Here is an 18,959-nt window from a genome sequence, read left to right as displayed (position 1 = left end):
TCCACCGTCTCCAGAGATGGGCAGATGCCTATCTAACCCTAAGCCCACCCTATGTTGTGTGTCCACTTCCTGGCTATTTGGATTCACTCTCTTTTGAAGAGAACTAATGAACAGTTTTGGAAACAAGGCCCTCTTTACAGTGAGGGTTGAAGGAGGATCAAAATGGGCCCTTGTCTTCAACATTATGTGTATGCATTGAAAGGTTATGCAAAACTTGAACTGTGTTCGAAGACTGAGCAAGGTGGTATGTGCATGAAGTGAACTAACGCAAAAAAGATTGCAATTGTGTGTAGCGTGCATTTTGCGGTGTTTGCGTTCGACAATCTCTGATATCAATTCTACTTCTGTAACAGAAATTCCACAGTGTCTGGCTGTAACAAATGGTGACGTTCCAATGAAGGATGACCGGCTCACCCCTACACCTCAGGCTCCCAGTATAGCATTTCCACTGGCAAAACCTCCTGTGGCACCACAGCCCAAAGAACAGGTCTGGAAAACATGGGATTTATTGTAACAGTATCGGAAACTGTATGAGTGTGTTATGTGGAGGTGTGGCAGAGCCCAGGGGCTGAAGTTCATGTAACTCATCTGACTGCAAGACTGTTTCTGCATCCCAATATTTTTTAATCTAAACTCAACTTTATATAGTTTTTAGTTTTAAAGTTTGTTGAAGTTCCTCTTTCATTTATCCTTGATGTTGCATTTGTTCAATAGATTTAAAGTATCGTTAGAAGTGCTGTCCCGTACCATTTCGCAGGACTTTTTTGTAAACCATAGCTTTATTTTGCTTTGGTGTGGCAAAAGATTTGTCATGGTTTTTTTGCATTTCTGTTCATCTTCCCTGCTTTTTAACCTTTAGTCTTCAAAAGGATATCTGCAAATTCACATTCAATTGCCCACCCTTCTCCTTTCTCCAAAGAAGGTGTAACTTATAGTGGGCAGCACAGTGGTTAGCACTGCTGCCTCAGGGACCTGGGTTCAATTCTGTCCACGGATGATTGTGTGGAGTTTGCACGTTCTCCTGTGTCTGTGTGGGTTTCCTCCGGGTGCTCCAGTTTCCTCCCACAGTCCAAAGATTTGCGGGTTAGCTTGATTGACCATGCTAGGTTGCCCTTTAGTGTCAGGGGGACTAGCAGGGTAAATACATGGGGGATAGGGCCTGGTTTGGATTGTTATTGGTGCAAGCTTGATGGGCCAAATGGCCTCCTTCTGCACTATAGGGATTCTGTGATTCTTGAGTAAGTGCGCTTTGCCACAGTGGCACTCGAAACTTACCCCTGTTTGAATGACGAGGCCTGGTAAACCTGAAGTATCTCCCCTCAAAAAGGAAAAAAAAATGTTCTGCATGGTACTTCTCCTTTCCTGCCCATGCATGTCCTTTAAAATTCTGTGACTGGTGCAGGAGGTACAGGAGTACGGTTGAGGAGCCCGTTGTCTGAACTGTGCATCCTGTTCCTTGATTTTCTGTATGCTCTGCAAAACTGAATAACTGCAAGTTTTACCCGAGCTTGAAATCAGAAGCTGAGCCGTAAGCAGGCCTAAGCCTCGTGATATCTGACATCTGAAAAGATTTGAAAATCACTCAAACAAGGAAGAACTGAAGTATGTCTTACTGTATTTCTGTTTATGTTATCTAAGTAACTGAACCGGGTGATGTTTTGCTTATAACTTTCAGGTTGCTGTTGGTGAGAATAATGTCAAAGAAACCCACATTCAACGCAGGTTCCAGCTATCCTCACTGAACCCACAGGAGCGGATTGACTACTGCCATCTTATCGAGGAGTTAGGTGCGGTATTTTTCTTGTAATTTGTGCTATTGTATCTATTTTCAAAAGAGCAGAGAAGGTTAAAGGGAGAAATAATAGAGATGTTCAAAATTATGGAAGGTTTTCGTATTGCAACTAGGGAGAAATCTGAATAACTGCAGTTTGTGTCTGCGTGGGTTTCCTCCGGGTGCTCCGGTTTCCTCCCACAGTCCAAAGATGTGTGGATTAGATGGATTGGCCATGATAAATTGCCCCTTAGTGTCAAGGGGACTAGCTAGGGTAAATGCATGGGGCTACGGGAATAGGGCCAGGGTGGGATTGTGGTCGGTGCAGACTTTTGCACTGTAGGGATTCTATGATTCTAAATTGGCAGTAAGGTCATTAACCAGATGGCACAGATTTAAGATTAGTGGCAACTAAAGAACCTTGTTTGGTATTTTAGTGGTGCAGAGCTTGGAATAGTGAGGATTTTCTTTGGAAACGCAACAAGTTATTATGATGGTGGAGGCAGATTAAACAGTAACTTCTGAAAGGGGGTATAAACTTGAAAAGGAAAAAGATTACAGAGCTACAATGTAACTGGATCTAATTGGAGCTGGCACAGGTATGATGAGTCGCACAGCCTCCTGTGCTTTAAGAATCTATGACTCTATCAAGTTTGCCAGACATAATTTGTCTTTGACAATCTATACATATCTATATATGTATATCTATATATAATCATTCATTAACCAATGTTCTTCCAAATAGCAATTAATTTTTGTCTGGATAATAGTTTCTAGAAGTTGCCCAACCACCAGTGATAGCTGACTGACTAGGTTTATTCCTCTCCTTATTTTTAAATAGGGCATTAACAATTGCAACTCTCCAGTCCTCTGGCACCACTCCCATATCCAAGACGGTCTAAAGGTTTGTGGCCTGAGCCTCCACTGTTTCTATCCCTATAGAACTGAGCAAATCAGTTGGACTGGACAACTTCATTTTAAGTACCATCTCTTTATTTATATTTAGCCTATCTGGTTTCTCTACTCTCCACTCCTTTCCTGTGGCACTGTCAGCGTCCTCTTCTTTTGTGAAGGTAGTTGCAAAAGTATTCATCTCCAGTTCTTGCCTAATCATATTTCCATACTTATCCAGCATTTCTTCACATTTGAACATCCTCCTCTTTGAAATCAAGTCCTCGCTGAGTCACTATTAACTAACTTCTTAATTCCCTCTTGTCCCAGCTCCTGCTTAGCCAAGTTCTTCCTCTTGGCTAATTCTACGAGAATATCCCTTCCTCGTCTCCCTCTTTATCTGTTGGTGCTGTCCCTACTTGTTTCAAAACTTCCATTATCAACTTCCTTACAATCATGTTTGATTTCCCCTCTCAGCCATTTTATATCAACTGACCCTTTCACTCCGAGATTCTCGAATGAATCATTGCTACTCATTCACTGCCACAGCTTTTGCACTTGTCCTATTGAAATCCCTCTCATCCAGTTTCTGACCTGCTATAAGCTGCATTCTCTCCTCCTCTTTGGCTTCTCCACTGCCTTCAACACTGATGGCTATTCCATCCTTCTCCAGTCTACCTGACTGTCTATCACAATTAGGCACCACATGATGAGTTTCTAATTTCATGCATGCACATTACAACACACAACTCCGCCTCGCAGCAGCTGCCATTGACTCAAACTTTTACTTTACTTTATAGCTACCTGCCTGCCTTCAAGTCCTGAATTAGCTGAAATCCTGTTCAATGTCTGTATCCTCACCATTCTCTACCAGCACCAACACTAACTTTGCATCCTCTTTAATCCTAAACTGCATTTTGCCACCTCAAATATGCACCATTTCCACCCTTTCTCTGCCTCAAACCTGCCAGACCTCTAATCCAAATTCTTATCACGTTGTGGGTTGACTTCCCAAATGGTTACCTCACTTGCCTTCCCACTTCCACAAACCAACTAATCCACCATTATGTGATCTTTACTGTCTTGCATATAATTTCCCAAGTTCCTCTGGCTTCTTTTCCACAATAAATCAATCTCTGGATCCTCACCTCTGATTTTCCCCTCAGCCTTTCTGAATTCTTTATGAACAGATTTTCCGGGTATATGAGCCTACCCTCCTCCACTCCTCAGACTGCAGATGGCAGGCTGATTTTGCTCGACTAAAGGATGGGTGTCCAGCCATTGCATCCTTATTTTTCAGAGCTTGCTTTCAGAACCACTGCTTTTTTGTTTATTCATTCATGAGGTGTGGGTGTCCCTGGCTGGCCCAGCATTTATTGCCCATTCCTAATTGCCCTTGAACTGAATGGCTTGCTTGACCATTTGAGAGCATTTAAGAGTTAACAACATTGCTGTAGATCTAGAATCACAGTAGGACAGAACAGGTAAGGATGGCAGATTTCCTTCCCTAAAAGGCATTAGTGAACCAGTTGGGTTTTTCCAACAATTGACAATGGTTTCACGGTCAACATTTGACTTTTGATTCCAGATTTTTTTTTTAAATTCAAATTTCGCCACCTAGCATGGTGAGATTGGAACCCACATCCCAGAGCATAACCCTGAGTCTCTGGATGGCTAACTAATTCCCTGCCACCAAAAGCATCTTGTTCTTTTTGTTCTGATTGACATCTGTCTCCACTACGAGGAGTGCTATGAAGTTACTGACTAGCGGCATGAATACCTCTGCAGCTTGGTCGTTCTTACTATTGTGACAATGAGTGATATTGGAAGACGTCACAACAGAGATGAATCCTTTATAGACTTGAGCACTTTCTAACATGAGATGCTGAATTTTGACCACGAATGGTGGAATTTTGACCAACGGACTTCTGTAGCCCGTTGTAGTTCCTTGCCTGGGCTTAGCCCAGACTAGGGATGCAAACTGGGATCCTGCTATTCTGATTTACTACCATTCTGGTTGCTGTGGTAAAATAATGGAGTATTTATGCATTAAATCATAACAGAGGCAACAAAATACTGTTTGTTTAATTAAATAGTCTCCAAGATCCAACAGCTATAATCTTTGGAATCATGCTCACATGATCTTTGGGTATGACCTTATTGGAGTTTGTAGGGTCAACATGAGGGCAATTCATTTCCATGAGATCATTGGGCACACGTATCACTACAGTGCCCGTGTATAGCCAGAAAATCTAATGCCTGGCTATCAGGGGTTGGATAGACTGCCCAGCCAGTGTCCTGATCCCCCTCTATCTCCCTTTGGTCCCCTATGCAATTAATATTTTTTAAAGCACGTAATTTTGAAGATCTGCATTATTTCCTGCCCTACTCTCCTCAGGGGGGCCCCTTTCCACTCACCAGGAGCCATATAACACTCGGTATTGGCTGCCTCTCCTTTACAATCCTGGCTTAGACAACAAAGCAAGAGTTCACAATGTAGGGAGGGGCCATCTCTTTATGTCATTGGCTTTACAAGGATGAGTAGATGTTCCATCTCTTCATAAGGCTGCCTATGAAATGTCAGGATCGATGAGAACCTTGCACAAAGAGAGCCCAGAAGAACCACCAGAGGAAATTCGAGCCCAAGTTCTTTTACATCCAACATTTATGAAGGAAGAAAGTTGAATAAATTTGAGTTAGCAATTCTTGATAAACTCCTGTTTGAGGTAATTGATCAGAATTAGAAAAAGGTGATCAGTGGAGCACTGCCAACTAAAATTACAGCTATGTTACAATCTCCGACCAAATGGGGAGCTCAAAGATCTTTCAGATACAAAGATTAACATGGCCATAGTCAAACTGGGAGTAAATGTGCTCTTGCAATTTGGATTAAATGTTAGTATTTCTTGGACCCATAAACACCAGATTAATTTAAGTCATCTGTTTATTCAGATTAAAATCTGAAATAACATTTGCGTAAATCAGATGGAATATTTGCCTCAGAGTTAAAGGGTCGGAAGCCCATGCAAATTGTCAACATGGATGTGGAGTTGAGAATAGACGAACCAAATTGGTATTTTAAAAATATTTTACGATAACATAAATTTTACTGACAAGCTTTATAAAAGATCAGACTGATTCAGGAGGGGCAAAGACAAGGTGGTGAGCCTGACTTCTGAGTTCTCACCCCCTTTTGAGGAGTGGGTGCTGGAACTGTTGAGAGCGGAGGACGTCCAGGCCATCGGCGATAGCATGTTCGGGCTGGAGTTGAGAACTGAACACCTGTCAATCCTCCCCTCAATTTTAGTCAATTACTAGGGGGTGTAGGTTTAAGGTGTGAGGGGCAAGATTTTGAAGGAGATGTACAAGGCAAGTTTTTTTTTTTACACAGAGTGGTAGAGAGTGCCTGGAACTCGCTGTCGGGGAAGGTAATAAAAGCAGATACGATAGTGACTTTTAAGAGGCGTCTTGACAAATACATGAATAGGATGGGAATAGAGGGATGTGGTCCCCGGAAGGATAGGGGGTTTTAATTCAGTTGGGCAGCATGGTCAGTACAGGCTTGGAGAGCTGAAGGGCCTGTTCCTGTGCTGCAATTTTCTTTGTTCTTTGATTAAACTTTGATACGGGAAATGCAATGCAGGCAAAATATTTATGTGCTGTAACTGAAATTCTGTCATGTAAAAAGCTGAACCAATCTAATCATTGTTTGCCGTATGTTCAGAGTTAGTGATTTTACCATTCTTTGAGTAAATGTGGAATTTGATTTTGTTTTTAGGTGCAGTAGTACTGGACAGACAATGCTTTGACCCTTCCTGTACTCACATCATTGTCGGACAGCCATTGCGTAATGAGAAATATTTGGCTTCCATGGCAGCTGGAAAGTGGGTTCTTCATCGCTCCTATCTAGAGGCCTGCAGAGCCGCTGCCAAATTTATCCAGGTTATGTATTCCAGCAAATTATTTCAACTGAAAGTTGCTTTTGTCCCATGCAGACATAAACTGCTATTTGCAGGACACATTCATAAAATGAATTCGGTTTTGTGTTCCTGCATAAACCCAGTTTAAATTTAATAAGTTTATTCATTAGTGTCATAAATTAGGCTTACATTCACACTGCAATGAAGTTACTGTGAAAATCCCCTAGTCGCCACACTCCGGCGCCTTTTCGGGTACACGGAGAATTTAGCACGGCCAATCCACCTAACCAGCACGTCTTTTGGACTGTGGGAGGGAACCGGAGCATCCGGAGGAAACCCACACAGACATGGGGCGAATGTGCAGACTCCCGCACAGACAGTGACCCACGCCAGGAGTTGAACCCGTATCCCTGGCGATGTGAAGCAACAGTGCTAACTACCGTGCAGCCCACTAACTTGATGTCCTTGTAAGATATATTTTTGTTTATAAAATTAGGATGTTGAGACCTCTTTCCTACCATGTTCCCTCCCTTTCTGTACAATTTCCCTTCCTCTGTGAAACAGCTGTTGTGATGTGGAGATGCCGGCGTTGGACTGGGGTAAACACAGTAAGAGGTTTAACACCACCAGGTTAAAGTCCAACAGGTTTATTTGGTAGCAAATGCCATTAGCTTTCGGAGCGCTGCTCCTTCGTCAGATGGAGTGGAAATCTGCTCTCAAACAGGGCACAGAGGTACAAAATCAAGTTACAGAATACTGATTAGAACGCGAATCTCTACAGCCAACCAGGTCTTAAAGATACAGACAATGTGAGTGGAGGGAGCACTAAGCACAGGTTAAAGAATTGTAGTTGTACAGCTGTGTTCATGGAACAGCTGTTGTACAGGAACCTAGCTTCCCCATCTTCCCAACCATCTTTTCCTATCACCTCCTTGTCCTTTCACCCCCTTGAAGCTAGTGCTAGTGATGTTATGGCCTTGTTTTCATCTCCAAATCCCTTGGCCCTTTAGGCTACAGTGCTAGCCCTTTCTTTACTTTTAAATATTTTACCTCTTGCTCAAACACTGGCCTAAAACACCCCCTCAGCCTCCTTATCTTCCCATGCCATCCCTGGATATGTCCTGTCTCGGGGCAGGACATACCCACTAGAAGTGGAGGCTCAGTGGTATAGGGTCAGGACGGTGTTGCCCTGGGAGTCCTCAACGTTGACTCCAGACCCTATGAAGACTCTTGCCTTTTGGCTAAGATCAGGTGTAGTCTGCTGATGCTGCACTTGGTCGTGGCCATTGGGTTGCATTTAAGCTTAATTTTCATATGAAGCAATTTTTAAAAGCAGTATCTCGGCCTTTTGGCTAAGATTCAGATGAGATCAAGCCTTGGGGGCGGAGACGTCTGCCTACTCCAATCAGCTTGGCTCATGTAGATCAGGCCCAAGACAGGGTAAAGGGTTGCATACCCTGTCTTGTCAGCTTGGATCGGAAATGTCTCAACTTGTTGAGACTCTGAATTGGATTTGATTTGATTGAATTGGAAAAGTATTTTAAAAAATCAGTTCAAACATGGGCAAGGAAAGCTGTTGCTGCTTACCAACCACTGTGCTCCCTCAGCTGATGAATCAATACTCCTCCATGTTGAACACTAATCGAGAGAAGCACTGTGGGTAGAAAGGGCACAGAATGTTCTCTGGGTGAGGGAATCATGGGGGTATAACTGGTTTGTTGTCCTTTTTCCTCCTCCTCGACATCACTTCTGCCTTTGGTCATATTGTCTTCCGCTAACCTCTCTGACAGATCAATCACCATTGTATACATGTACACAGAATTACAACCAATTTAATTATTACAGTATTTCTATCACAGTGTTAGTGGTACACTATTACGCTTGGTTTTAATATTCGTGCTAAAATATTAGCACTAATATGGTAATAACCGTATTATTATTGTAGTTAGAATTAATATTAGTACCATAATACTGTTACACCATTATGTTTGGAGTTATAGTGGTGCATTCACACAGAGAAAGCTTTCTATGTAAGCAACATTTATTTTATAATTGCAGTGAGATACGAGATTTCACTCGATTACAAAAGCAACTCTGAAAATTTACATGACAGCTTTTCTATTAATCACAGAAACAGAAACCCCAGTCCAAGCAGTTTGATAAACCGAGACTTGGATCAAGACAAAATGTTGGAAAATAAACATGTAATGCTGAGAGTGTGCAGTTAAAACAGCTTCCTGCTTTGATTTATAGTTACTCATACCTCACTGTGATTAATGCATACGATAGCCAGATGGTAAGATGGATTCAGAGCATCACACCATATAATGATCATATATTGACTGTGAACGCTATAATCCCTTCCTTTCACAGGAGGAAAACTATGAATGGGGTAGCTGTTCCATCTTGGACGTGCTGCCTGGAATTAGTGTGCAACAGAAGAAACTTGCAGTTGCAGCCATGAGATGGAGGAAGAATCTGGAGATGATGAGACAAAAGGATGCTAGTGCTGAGGTACTGACATGATGAACTATGTTCAGTGATGCTGTTATCTAAGTAGATTTGCCTGTTCCTTTGCCTGGGCTGACTGGATCACTGGTGCACTGAATGCAAGAAAATCTGGTGGACTATCACTACGACTGAGGCCAACATGGATGTTATAGAATCCCTACAGTACAGAAGGAGGCCATTCGGCCCATCGAGCCTGTACCGACCACAATCCCACCCAGGCCCTATTCCCATAACCCCATGCATTTACCCTGCTAATCCCCCTGACACTAGGGTCAATTTAGCATGGCCAATCAACCTAACCCGCACATCTTTGGACTGTGGGAGGAAACCGGAGCACCCGAGGAAACCCATGTAGACGTGGAGAAAAAGTGCAAACTCCACACGGACAGTGTCTTGAGGCCAGAATTGAACCTCGGGCCCTGGCGCTGTGAGGCAGCAATGCTAACCACTGTACCACCATGCGCCCTTTTTTCCCCAGAAGAAGGCCATTCGGCCCATCGAGTCTGCACTGACAACAATCCTACCCGGGCCTTATCCCCGTGACTCCACATATTTACCCCGCTAATCCCTCTAACCTATGCATCCCGAGACACTAAGGGGCAATTTAGCATGGCCAATGCACCTAACCTGCACATCTTTGGACTGTGGAAGGAAACCGGTGCACCCGGAGGAAACCCACACAGACATGGGGAGAATGTGCAAACTCCACACATTACCTCGGCAGATGGACAGCCACAGCAGCTGGCATTACCAGTTCCGGACACATGGAGCTGTGTTGATATTACAGAGCGTCACTTTGTGGGGGTTAGGATTTCCAGGGTTTCTGTACATCTTGGCAAGGGGGCTGTTGAAATTTCCCTTATCAGTGAATACTAATTAAAGCAACTCTTTGAAGATAAGAAGCACCAGCAAAGCTGGAAGTAAATGTGGATGAGTGTAAGCACAACATCAGAACATGTGCAAGAGGAAATTTGCCTTTTGAAAGAGAATACACTTGCACCAATATAAAGCACTCATGTACAATGAGTCACGTTTTGAAGTGCAGTTATGATTTTTAAGCAAACACGGCAAAGCTTTGTGCACCGCAAAGTGCAAGAAACCGCAATGAAGATAAAGTTGCTGTTGAATCTGTTTTCGTGGTGTTGTTTGAGGGATAATTGTTGGCTGTTTATACTGGGAGAGGTCCTTGCTTTTTCAATACTGCCATGTGAGCCAACACCAAGCTTCAGTTTAACATTTCATAAGCACTGTGCTGATCTCATGGTCTGGCACTGAAGTGTTGGGCTGGATTCAGAACATGCTAAAATTGAAAGAGAATTGAAAGAGTGTGGCTCCTGATTCGGGCAAGTGATACTAAGTGAGCCAGACTCAGCTGATAGGTGTTTGTTAGTCAGAATTCTAATGATAATCTGCCGCCATATAATATCCCTACAGTGCAATAGGAGGCCATTCGGCCCATTGAATCTGCACCCATCACAATCCCACCCAGGCCCTATTCCCGTAAACCCACATATTTACCCTGCTAATCCCCTTGACACCAAGGTTAACTTACCATGGCCAATCAAACTTTTTTGTTCTGCAAGTTTACTTGAAGTCATTATTGCTTCAAAGGTTTACATTGAAAGCTTGGAAATCATTTTTAACAATAAATGCAACAATATTTTGCCTTTGCTGTACATTGTTCCATTGAGACAAAACAAAATGCTGATCTTCTGGACTAATTCTGCATCCTTCCATCCTTTTTTCGCTGCACTAGCTAGGTTTCCCTTCCGGAACTCTTGGAAAAGCAACACTTTGCTATAATTCAATCTTGTCGATTCTGTCACTTTAGATATTAGTTTAGTTTATTTATTAGTGTCACAAGTAGGCTTGCATTAACACTGCAGTGAAGTTAGTGAAAATCCCCTAGTTGCCACACTCCAGTGCCTGTTCGGGTACACTAAGGGAGAATTGAGTGTGGTCAATGTACCTAACCAGCACGTCTTTCGGACTGTGGGAGGAAACCGGATCACCCGGACGAAACCCACGCAGACACGGGGAGAACATGCAAACTCCATATAGACAGTCACCCGAGCCAGGAATCAAACCAGGGTCCCTGGCGCTGAGAGGCAGCAGTGCTAACCACTGTGCCACCGTGTCTTTACCAGATGTCACTAAGATCAAAAGGTGCAAGGTGTTTCTTTTCAAGTTGCTCCATTGGGAGAGTAGAACCTCCTCATCTGGTAGACTAAGGCATGCGGCTTCAGGGAAGAGTGAGAGTTTAAGAATCGCTGTTTGCAAATTTAGTATGGAAATGTTAAAATCATTTTGGCTGAATCTTCCCTGGTACACGGAATAACTTTATGTCCGGAAAAGTTGGTTGGACTTTAACCTGGTGTTCTGAGACTTCTTACTGCAATCAAACTATCCCACACATCTAAAGCCACCATGAGCTGAAATTGAAATAAGGTTGAAAACCAGGCTTCAAGTGAAGGTTAAATGGAACAAAAACAGAAAATGCTGGAAAATCCCAGTAGGTCCAACAGCACCCATGGAGAGAACAGGGCCAACGTTTCAAGTCTGGATAGCCACATTCCCCCTCCATCTCCAAGTAGTACTTAGCAGGTACACATTAAGAGTCTAATTGAAAGGAAGCATAACTTTTCCGGACATAAAGTTATTCCGTATATCAGGGAAGATTCAGCCAAAATGATTTTAACATTTCCATACTAAATTTGCAAACAGCGATTCTTAAACTCTCACTCTTCCCTGAAGACGCATGCCTTAGTCTACCAGATGAGGAGGTTCTACTCTCCCAATGGAGCAACTTGAAAAGAAACACCTTGCACCTTTTGATCTTAGTGACATCTGGTAAAGACACGGTGGCACAGTGGTTAGCACTGCTGCCTCTCAGCGCCAGGGACCCTGGTTTGATTCCTGGCTTGGGTGACTGTCTATATGGAGTTTGCATGTTTTCCCTGTGTCTGCGTGGGTTTCGTCCGGGTGCTCCGGTTTCCTCCCACAGTCCAAAAGACGTGCTGGTTAGGTACATTGACCACACTCAATTCTCCCTTAGTGTACCCGAACAGGCACTGGAGTGTGGCAACTAGGGGATTTTCACTAACTTCACTGCAGTGTTAATGTAAGCCTACTTGTGACACTAATAAATAAACTAAACTAATATCTAAAGTGACAGAATCGACAAGATTGAATTATAGCAAAGTGTTGCTTTTCCAAGAGTTCCGGAAGGGAAACCTAGCTAGTGCAGTGAAAGAAGGATGGAAGGATATAGAATTAGTCCAGAAGATCAGCATTTTGTTTTGTCTCAATGGAACAATGTACAGCAAAGGCAAAATATTGTTGCATTTATTGTTAAAAATGATTTCCAAGCTTTCAATGTAAACCTTTGAAGCAATAATGACTTCGAGTAAACTTGCAGAAAGAGAAATACTCCACTTTCTTTAAGGGAAATTAATTCAGAACATACGTAACATTTGACTAAATTAACATTTGCTTTGTCTCTGCAGATTGGTGCATTCACTGGTTGGAAAGTTATTTTAAACTTTGATCATGCCAAGGAGGCAGGCTTCAGGCGACTTCTGCTTTCAGGTGGAGCCAAGGTTAGTTATTTTATCATGATTCTGTTAGTTTCCAAATATCTTGTATTGCTTGCATGTATAATTTGTCCATCCATTTAACCAGCTTCCATCTGGCACATGTCCGTGAAGAACATCTCATAAATCCTGCATTCAGTAACATCTCTGTAGGGCCAGTATTCTAGATTGTATGAGATATTCACTCTACGGTTATTCTTCAGATATCCACTCCGATTAATATGAGCAAATTTACTCGGGTAGCACATGGATTAAGGAACTAATGATCAGTACAAAACCAAGTAATCAAATAGCTATCGTTTACAACCAGCAAGTACAAGAAAAAAACTACTCTATCAAAAGTTATGTAATGTTCTGGCAGCCTTTGAGCCATTGAGCATACATGTTCAAAAAAACTCACATAAACCACTTAAGTTAATCATAAATGTTTCAGCTTCCTAACATTCCTGACTTTTCCATGCAATATGTTTGCACGGGGTTTTCCTGCTGATATCTCCCAGGTTTGCAGCTCTGCTGTTTTTGTCTGTCTTAGCAAAATCTCATACTCCACTTTCAGAATGAAGTTTGGACTTTGTGTATCTTGGTTTTAGGGGACATTTTAACTTCCTCCGCCTGGCAAAACCTGGATGCAACAGAAGTCAAATTAATGAGCAGTAGCCTTGCCACCCATTTTTCACCCCGCTGCTATTTTATCACTGTTGCTTTCTTGAGTGGCTGAAGTGCCTGCCTGACATGAGTGGGACCCTCATAAATTGGGTTCCTGTCATTTAACACACTTACTGCCTAGTATGGTAAGTACAGTAAGAAGTCTCACAGCACCAAGTTAAAATCCAACAGGTTTATTTGGTAGCACGAGCTTTCGGAGCGCTGCTCCTTCATGAGGTGAGTGGAGAGTTGGGTTCACAAACAGGGCATATACAGGCACAGACTCAATTACAAGATAATGGTTGGAATGCGAGTCTTAACAGGTAATCAAGTCTTTACAGGCACAGACAATGCGAGTAGAGAGAGGGTTATGCACAGCTTAAAGAGATGTGAATTGTCTCAAGCCAGGACAGTTAGTAAGACTTTGCAAGCCCAGGCAAGTCGTGGGGGTTACAGGTAGTGTGACATGAACCCAAGATCCCGGTGTGCAGAACTTGGCTATCAGTTTCTGCTCGGCAATTCTGTGTGGTCATGTGTCTTGAAGGCCGCCTTGGAGAATGCTTACCCGAAGATCAGAGGCTGAATGCCCTCAACTGCTGAAGTGTTCCCCGACAGGAAGGGAACACTCCTGCCTGGTGATTGTCGAGCAGTATCCATTCATCCGTTGTCGTAGCATCTGCATCGTCTCGCCGATGTACCATGCCTCTATATATGCCGTGTTTGTGAACCAAACTCTTCACTCACTCGATGAAGGGGCAACGCTCCGAAAGCTTGTGCTACCAAATAACCCTGTTGGACTTTAACCTGGTGTTGTGAAACTTCTTACTGTGCCCACCCCAGTCCAACGCCAGCATCTCCACATCATAGTACAGTAAGTGTAAAACCTACTTTTGTACGGTCAGGAGTTCTTGGGACTGTCACCTCGGGCTCATTCCCACCTACAAAACCATTTGCTCCCCTCCCCACCCTCCCCATGTAGAGTGAATACATAACCATAAACTTAATTTGAAGAATACAATAAGTAATCCAGAATTGATGGAGACCAACTTGGGTTTAATATAATCTTGCATTCATAACTGATGCTGTAACCTTGCTCATACTTCAGGTGCTTCCCAGTCATTTGCTAATGGAATACAAAGAAGCCTCTCATCTGTTTGCCGATTTCAGCAAACTAAAACCAGAGGACCCAAGAGTGAATGTGGCTGAGGCTCTTAAACATGATGTGTTGTGTCTCAAACCAGAATATATTGCAGACTATCTCATACAGGTTTGTCCCGCATTCTGAATCTTCTGTGAAGTTATGTGGTATAGATGCTTAGACTAATAGCTGTACTGGACTTGGGAGTCCAGCTATAAAAATGTTTTATTTTATATTATTAACCTATTAATGGATGCATAAACAATTAGGACAACCTTCAGATCCAGAACTGCCGAGTGCTTTGGATGTAGACCCTTTGTCAAAGCTTGATCTATCAGCCAAAACTTTAACCTAACTTTGCTCTTTACAAATTCTGACAGACCAGCTGCTTTATTTTCTAAAATTTCTATTTTAATGGACAATTTTCAGCAACTTCAACGGTGTTTTTTTAGCTCTGCCGTTTTTATGTCTGTCTGAGCAAAACCATTCTGTTGTTGTCTTCAATTACCAGAAGAAGGTTTCACTTGATTTTTCATCTAATCCATTTCAATTTGGTCTCGAGTTGTTTCAAGCATACTATTTCGTGGTTTATTTTCCAAAAATGTAAAAGTTTGTATGCCCACGTGGCGGTTCATTCAGAAATGACTCAAATGCATCTTCAAGTCATCCAGGAGTAGCTTTATTCACAAAAACAGTTACAGCCAAATTCCATACTGTGCAATCATAGAATTACACTATAGTTCATTTCTTATCTTTGCATGCAGTCTTTCCCCTTTGGGGAATAGTGGGGAAGTGTTGAAAGGGATAGCAGACAGGTCGCAATCTGTTTGGACCACTCCATCCACAGCCGACAAACCCTGGAGCAGAACGTTGAACCTGCAAGCTTCTGGCTCGGAGGCAGGAATACTACCTACTGAGCCACAGGAGTTCCATAATGAAGAGTAGCTAGCATAGATTTAAAAGGAAAGCTCATGCTTTGGCTAACATTGAATTATTTGAAGGCGTAACAAAAGATTAGATATGGGTCATGGAGTAGATGTAATATATTTGGATTTTCAAACAGCCTTTGATGAGGCAGACTCATTACTAAGTTCAGATCGGGGGGTGAATAGCAGAATATATCGCAAGCTGGCTACAGAGTAGGGACTCGAGGGTAGTTGCTTAGGCTTAGAGAAGGTGAGAAGCAGTGTTCCACAGGGTTTGGGGCTGGGGCAATTTAGATGGTCAATTAGGACTCTGGAATCGGAAGTACAATTTTAAAATTTGCGACCAACGGCAAACCGTTTTAGCCAATACCGAAGGAGAGTAAAGAGCATAAATATAAGGTAGTCGCCCATTTAATCAAATAAGGAATTCAGCAAAAATTCTCGACCCAAAGAATAGTAGTTGGGGTGAATACATAGATTAGATGCATTTAAGAGGAAGCTAGAAAAGTTCATGAGGAAGAAAGGATTTGCTGATGGAGTGAGATGGGGAGGAGTGGCAGGAAGCTCATTTGGAGCATAAACACCAGCATGGACCAAATGAAAGAGGCCATTTGGCCCATCATGCCTGTGTTGACGCTTTGAAAAAGATAGCCACAAAGTGATAATCATAGAATCATAGAAACCCTACAGTGCAGAAGGAGGCCATTCGGCCCATCGAGTCTGCACCGACCACAATCCCACCCAGGTCCCTCCCCCACATATTTTACCCGCTAATCCCTCTTACCTACGCATCTCAGGACTCTAAGGGGCAATTTTTAACCTGGCCAATCAACCTAACCCGCACATCTTTGGACTGTGGGAGGAAACCGGAGCACCCGGAGGAAACCCACGCAGACACGAGGAGAATGTGCAAACTCCACACAGACAGTGACCCGAGCCGGGAATCGAACCCGGGACCCTGGAGCTGTGAAGCAGCAGTGCTAACCACTGTGCTACCGTGCCGCCCTTGCACTTTCACCATGGCCCTGCAGATCTTCACTTTCTAGTAGGTATCTAATTCCCTTTTGAAAGCCATTCTGCAGGCTGCTTTCAGTTCACAGTGATAGCTTCCCTCTCCATCCCGTATCCGGTGATTCTCTGCAGATGCCTCGGGCGTTAGCTTCTCTCTTCTCCCAAACGCAATGTGCTATTGCAACGATAAACTGAGCTGAAAGAAACTATAACTTTCAGGCAGTACATCACAAGCATATGTTTCTATTGGGGCTAAAGGGATATGGCGAGATCAGGATATTGAATTTGATGGTCAGCCATGATCAAAATGAATGGCGGAGCAGGCTCAAAAGGCCGAATGGCCTCCTCCTGCTTCTAATTTCTCTTTCGGAGTTTATGTTTCACTCTTCACCCTCTGCTGGGCATTGTGTACATTCTGAGTCCACAAAGATAAAAGGAGAAGATCAAAAAAATATTACAAGTTTTCCATCTCTCTGTCCTCGGATAGCTGGCTTGTCCAGTTGCTTTGCCTGTGTCTTACAGATTGAACGTGGCAGTAAGTATTGGAAATCAATTTCTCGCGTTCCCCGACCTTGTCAAATCATTCAACCTTGTGCTGCTCTAACCTGCTATACTGCGTATCATGGTCTGGTCAATAGTTCATGAGATATAGGAGCAGAATTAGGCCATTCGGCCCATCCAGTCTGCTCAGCCATTCAATCATGGCTGATATGCTCCTCATCCCCATTTTCCTGCCTTCTCCCCATAACCCTTCAATCCATTACCAATTAAAAATCTGTCTAACTTGTCCTTAAATTTACCCACTGTCCCAGCATCCACCGCAGTTTGGGATAGCGAATTCCACAGATTCACAAACCTTTGGGAGAAGAAGTTTCTCCTCAACTCTGTTTTAAATTTGCTACCCCTTATCCTAAGACTATGGCCTCTCGTCCTAGAATGCCCCATAAGAGGAAGCATCCTCTCCATGTCTACTTTATCCATCTCTTTTATCATCTTGTATACCTCAATTTGATCTCCCCTCATTCTTCTAAATTCCAGAGAGTATAGGCCTAAACTGTTCAATCTCTCTTCATATGACAAACCCCTCATCCCTGGAATCAATCTAGTGAACCTCCTCTGAACCGCCTCCAATGCCATTACATTGCCATGCACCAAACAGTTCCACCGCCTCATCCCCTCACTGCGTGTGAAGACTTACCTTCAACTGAGGCAAGCAATCTCCCTCTCCATCTCACTGAGAAGGGCCTGAAGGTCTTCCTTCACGAAGTCAGATGCTGTCTTGCAAGCATTCCTTTCTGTCTTCCGTTATCAGTCATCAGCAGGGATGAAAATGTACAAATACTTTCAGACTACTTTGCATATTGCTCAGTAATTAGAATTTCTCACTGATCATACAGAAAGTAAGATCTATTTGCACGTACAGAGATTCCTTGCTGCAACAACTGCACTGGAAAATTCACTGAAAACAGTGTTCAGACTGCTGAGATTGCCACGGCACATGGTTACACACCGCCCAGTTTAAGATTACCCACTGCTTTATTAACTATAAAGGCAGGGCGTGTGGCTTCACAACGGTTTGCAAAGAGAGAAGGGTGTCTTACCTTGTGATCTTTAATCTCGATCAATGCCTTTTTTTTACAACCCCAGCCCAGCTACTGTTCAAGTCACAAATACACTACATCGATTCCTGGGGGAGTTTACTTGCGAGTTTTTGCCAATAATTTTACGTGGAAACTTGAGCATATAATTTAATCTTCGAGCAGTGCTCAGTATATTTTGGTCACATTTTGTCCGTTGGGCCAGCAATGAAAATTTCTGTGATTTGGATCTGCCTGTACGTAAATCCCGAACGATTGTACATGTTCCTGTTCGTCCTGGGTGCAGCAGACCTGGTATATACAGCGCCTGCATAGCACTTGATAAAATCATAGCTCACAGAAGGAAGTCACTCGGCCCATTGCTGGTTCTTTAAAAGGGTCCATATGTCTGATCTTTTTCCCCATAGCCCCACAAGACCAGAAGATGTAGGAACAAAAGTAAGCCATTCGGCCCTTCGAGTCTGAACTGCCATTCAGTGAGATCATGGCTGATCTGATATAATCCTCAACTCTACTTTCCCGCCTTATCCCCATAGCCTTTGACTCCCTTACTGATTAAAAATCTGTCTATCTCAGCCTAACGATCCAGCCTCTAGACCCCTCTATGGTACAGAATTCCACAGATTCACTACCCTCTTAGAGAAGAAATTCCTCCTTATCTCTGACTTAAATGGGTGATCCCTTACTCTGAGATTATACCCTCTGGTCCTAGACTCTCCCACAAGGGGAAACATCCTCTCAGCATCTACCCTGGCAAGCCCCCTGAGAATCATGTACATCTCAATAAGATCCCTTCTCAATCTTCTGAACTCCAGTGAGTACAGACCCAACCTACTCAACCTCTCCTCATAAGAAAATCCCTCTACACCAGGGACCATTCTAGTGAACTGTTGTCTCTGGACTTCCTCCAAATTCTTTCCTTAGATAAGGGACCAAAACTGTTCACAAATTCCTC

General features: G+C 43.1%; 1 protein-coding gene across 2 annotated transcripts in view; it reads left to right on the top strand.

Annotated features, from left to right (window-relative positions):
* The window catches only part of topbp1 (DNA topoisomerase II binding protein 1), a 67,218-nt gene that overhangs the window by 46,951 nt on the left and 1,308 nt on the right, over positions 1–18,959 (top strand). For both annotated transcript variants that reach the window (XM_078198935.1, XM_078198941.1), the window contains 6 exons: positions 354–487; positions 1,676–1,787; positions 6,441–6,604; positions 8,956–9,096; positions 12,600–12,692; positions 14,437–14,598. In XM_078198935.1, the coding sequence (XP_078055061.1) occupies positions 354–487; positions 1,676–1,787; positions 6,441–6,604; positions 8,956–9,096; positions 12,600–12,692; positions 14,437–14,598 (806 nt within the window). The remainder of the gene's footprint in view (positions 1–353; positions 488–1,675; positions 1,788–6,440; positions 6,605–8,955; positions 9,097–12,599; positions 12,693–14,436; positions 14,599–18,959) is intronic.

This window comes from Mustelus asterias, chromosome 2 (assembly GCF_964213995.1).
Source record: "Mustelus asterias chromosome 2, sMusAst1.hap1.1, whole genome shotgun sequence".
Lineage (NCBI taxonomy): Eukaryota > Metazoa > Chordata > Chondrichthyes > Carcharhiniformes > Triakidae > Mustelus > Mustelus asterias.
Note: the sequence above shows the minus strand (reverse complement) of the source record. Positions and strands in the feature narration are given on the sequence as shown.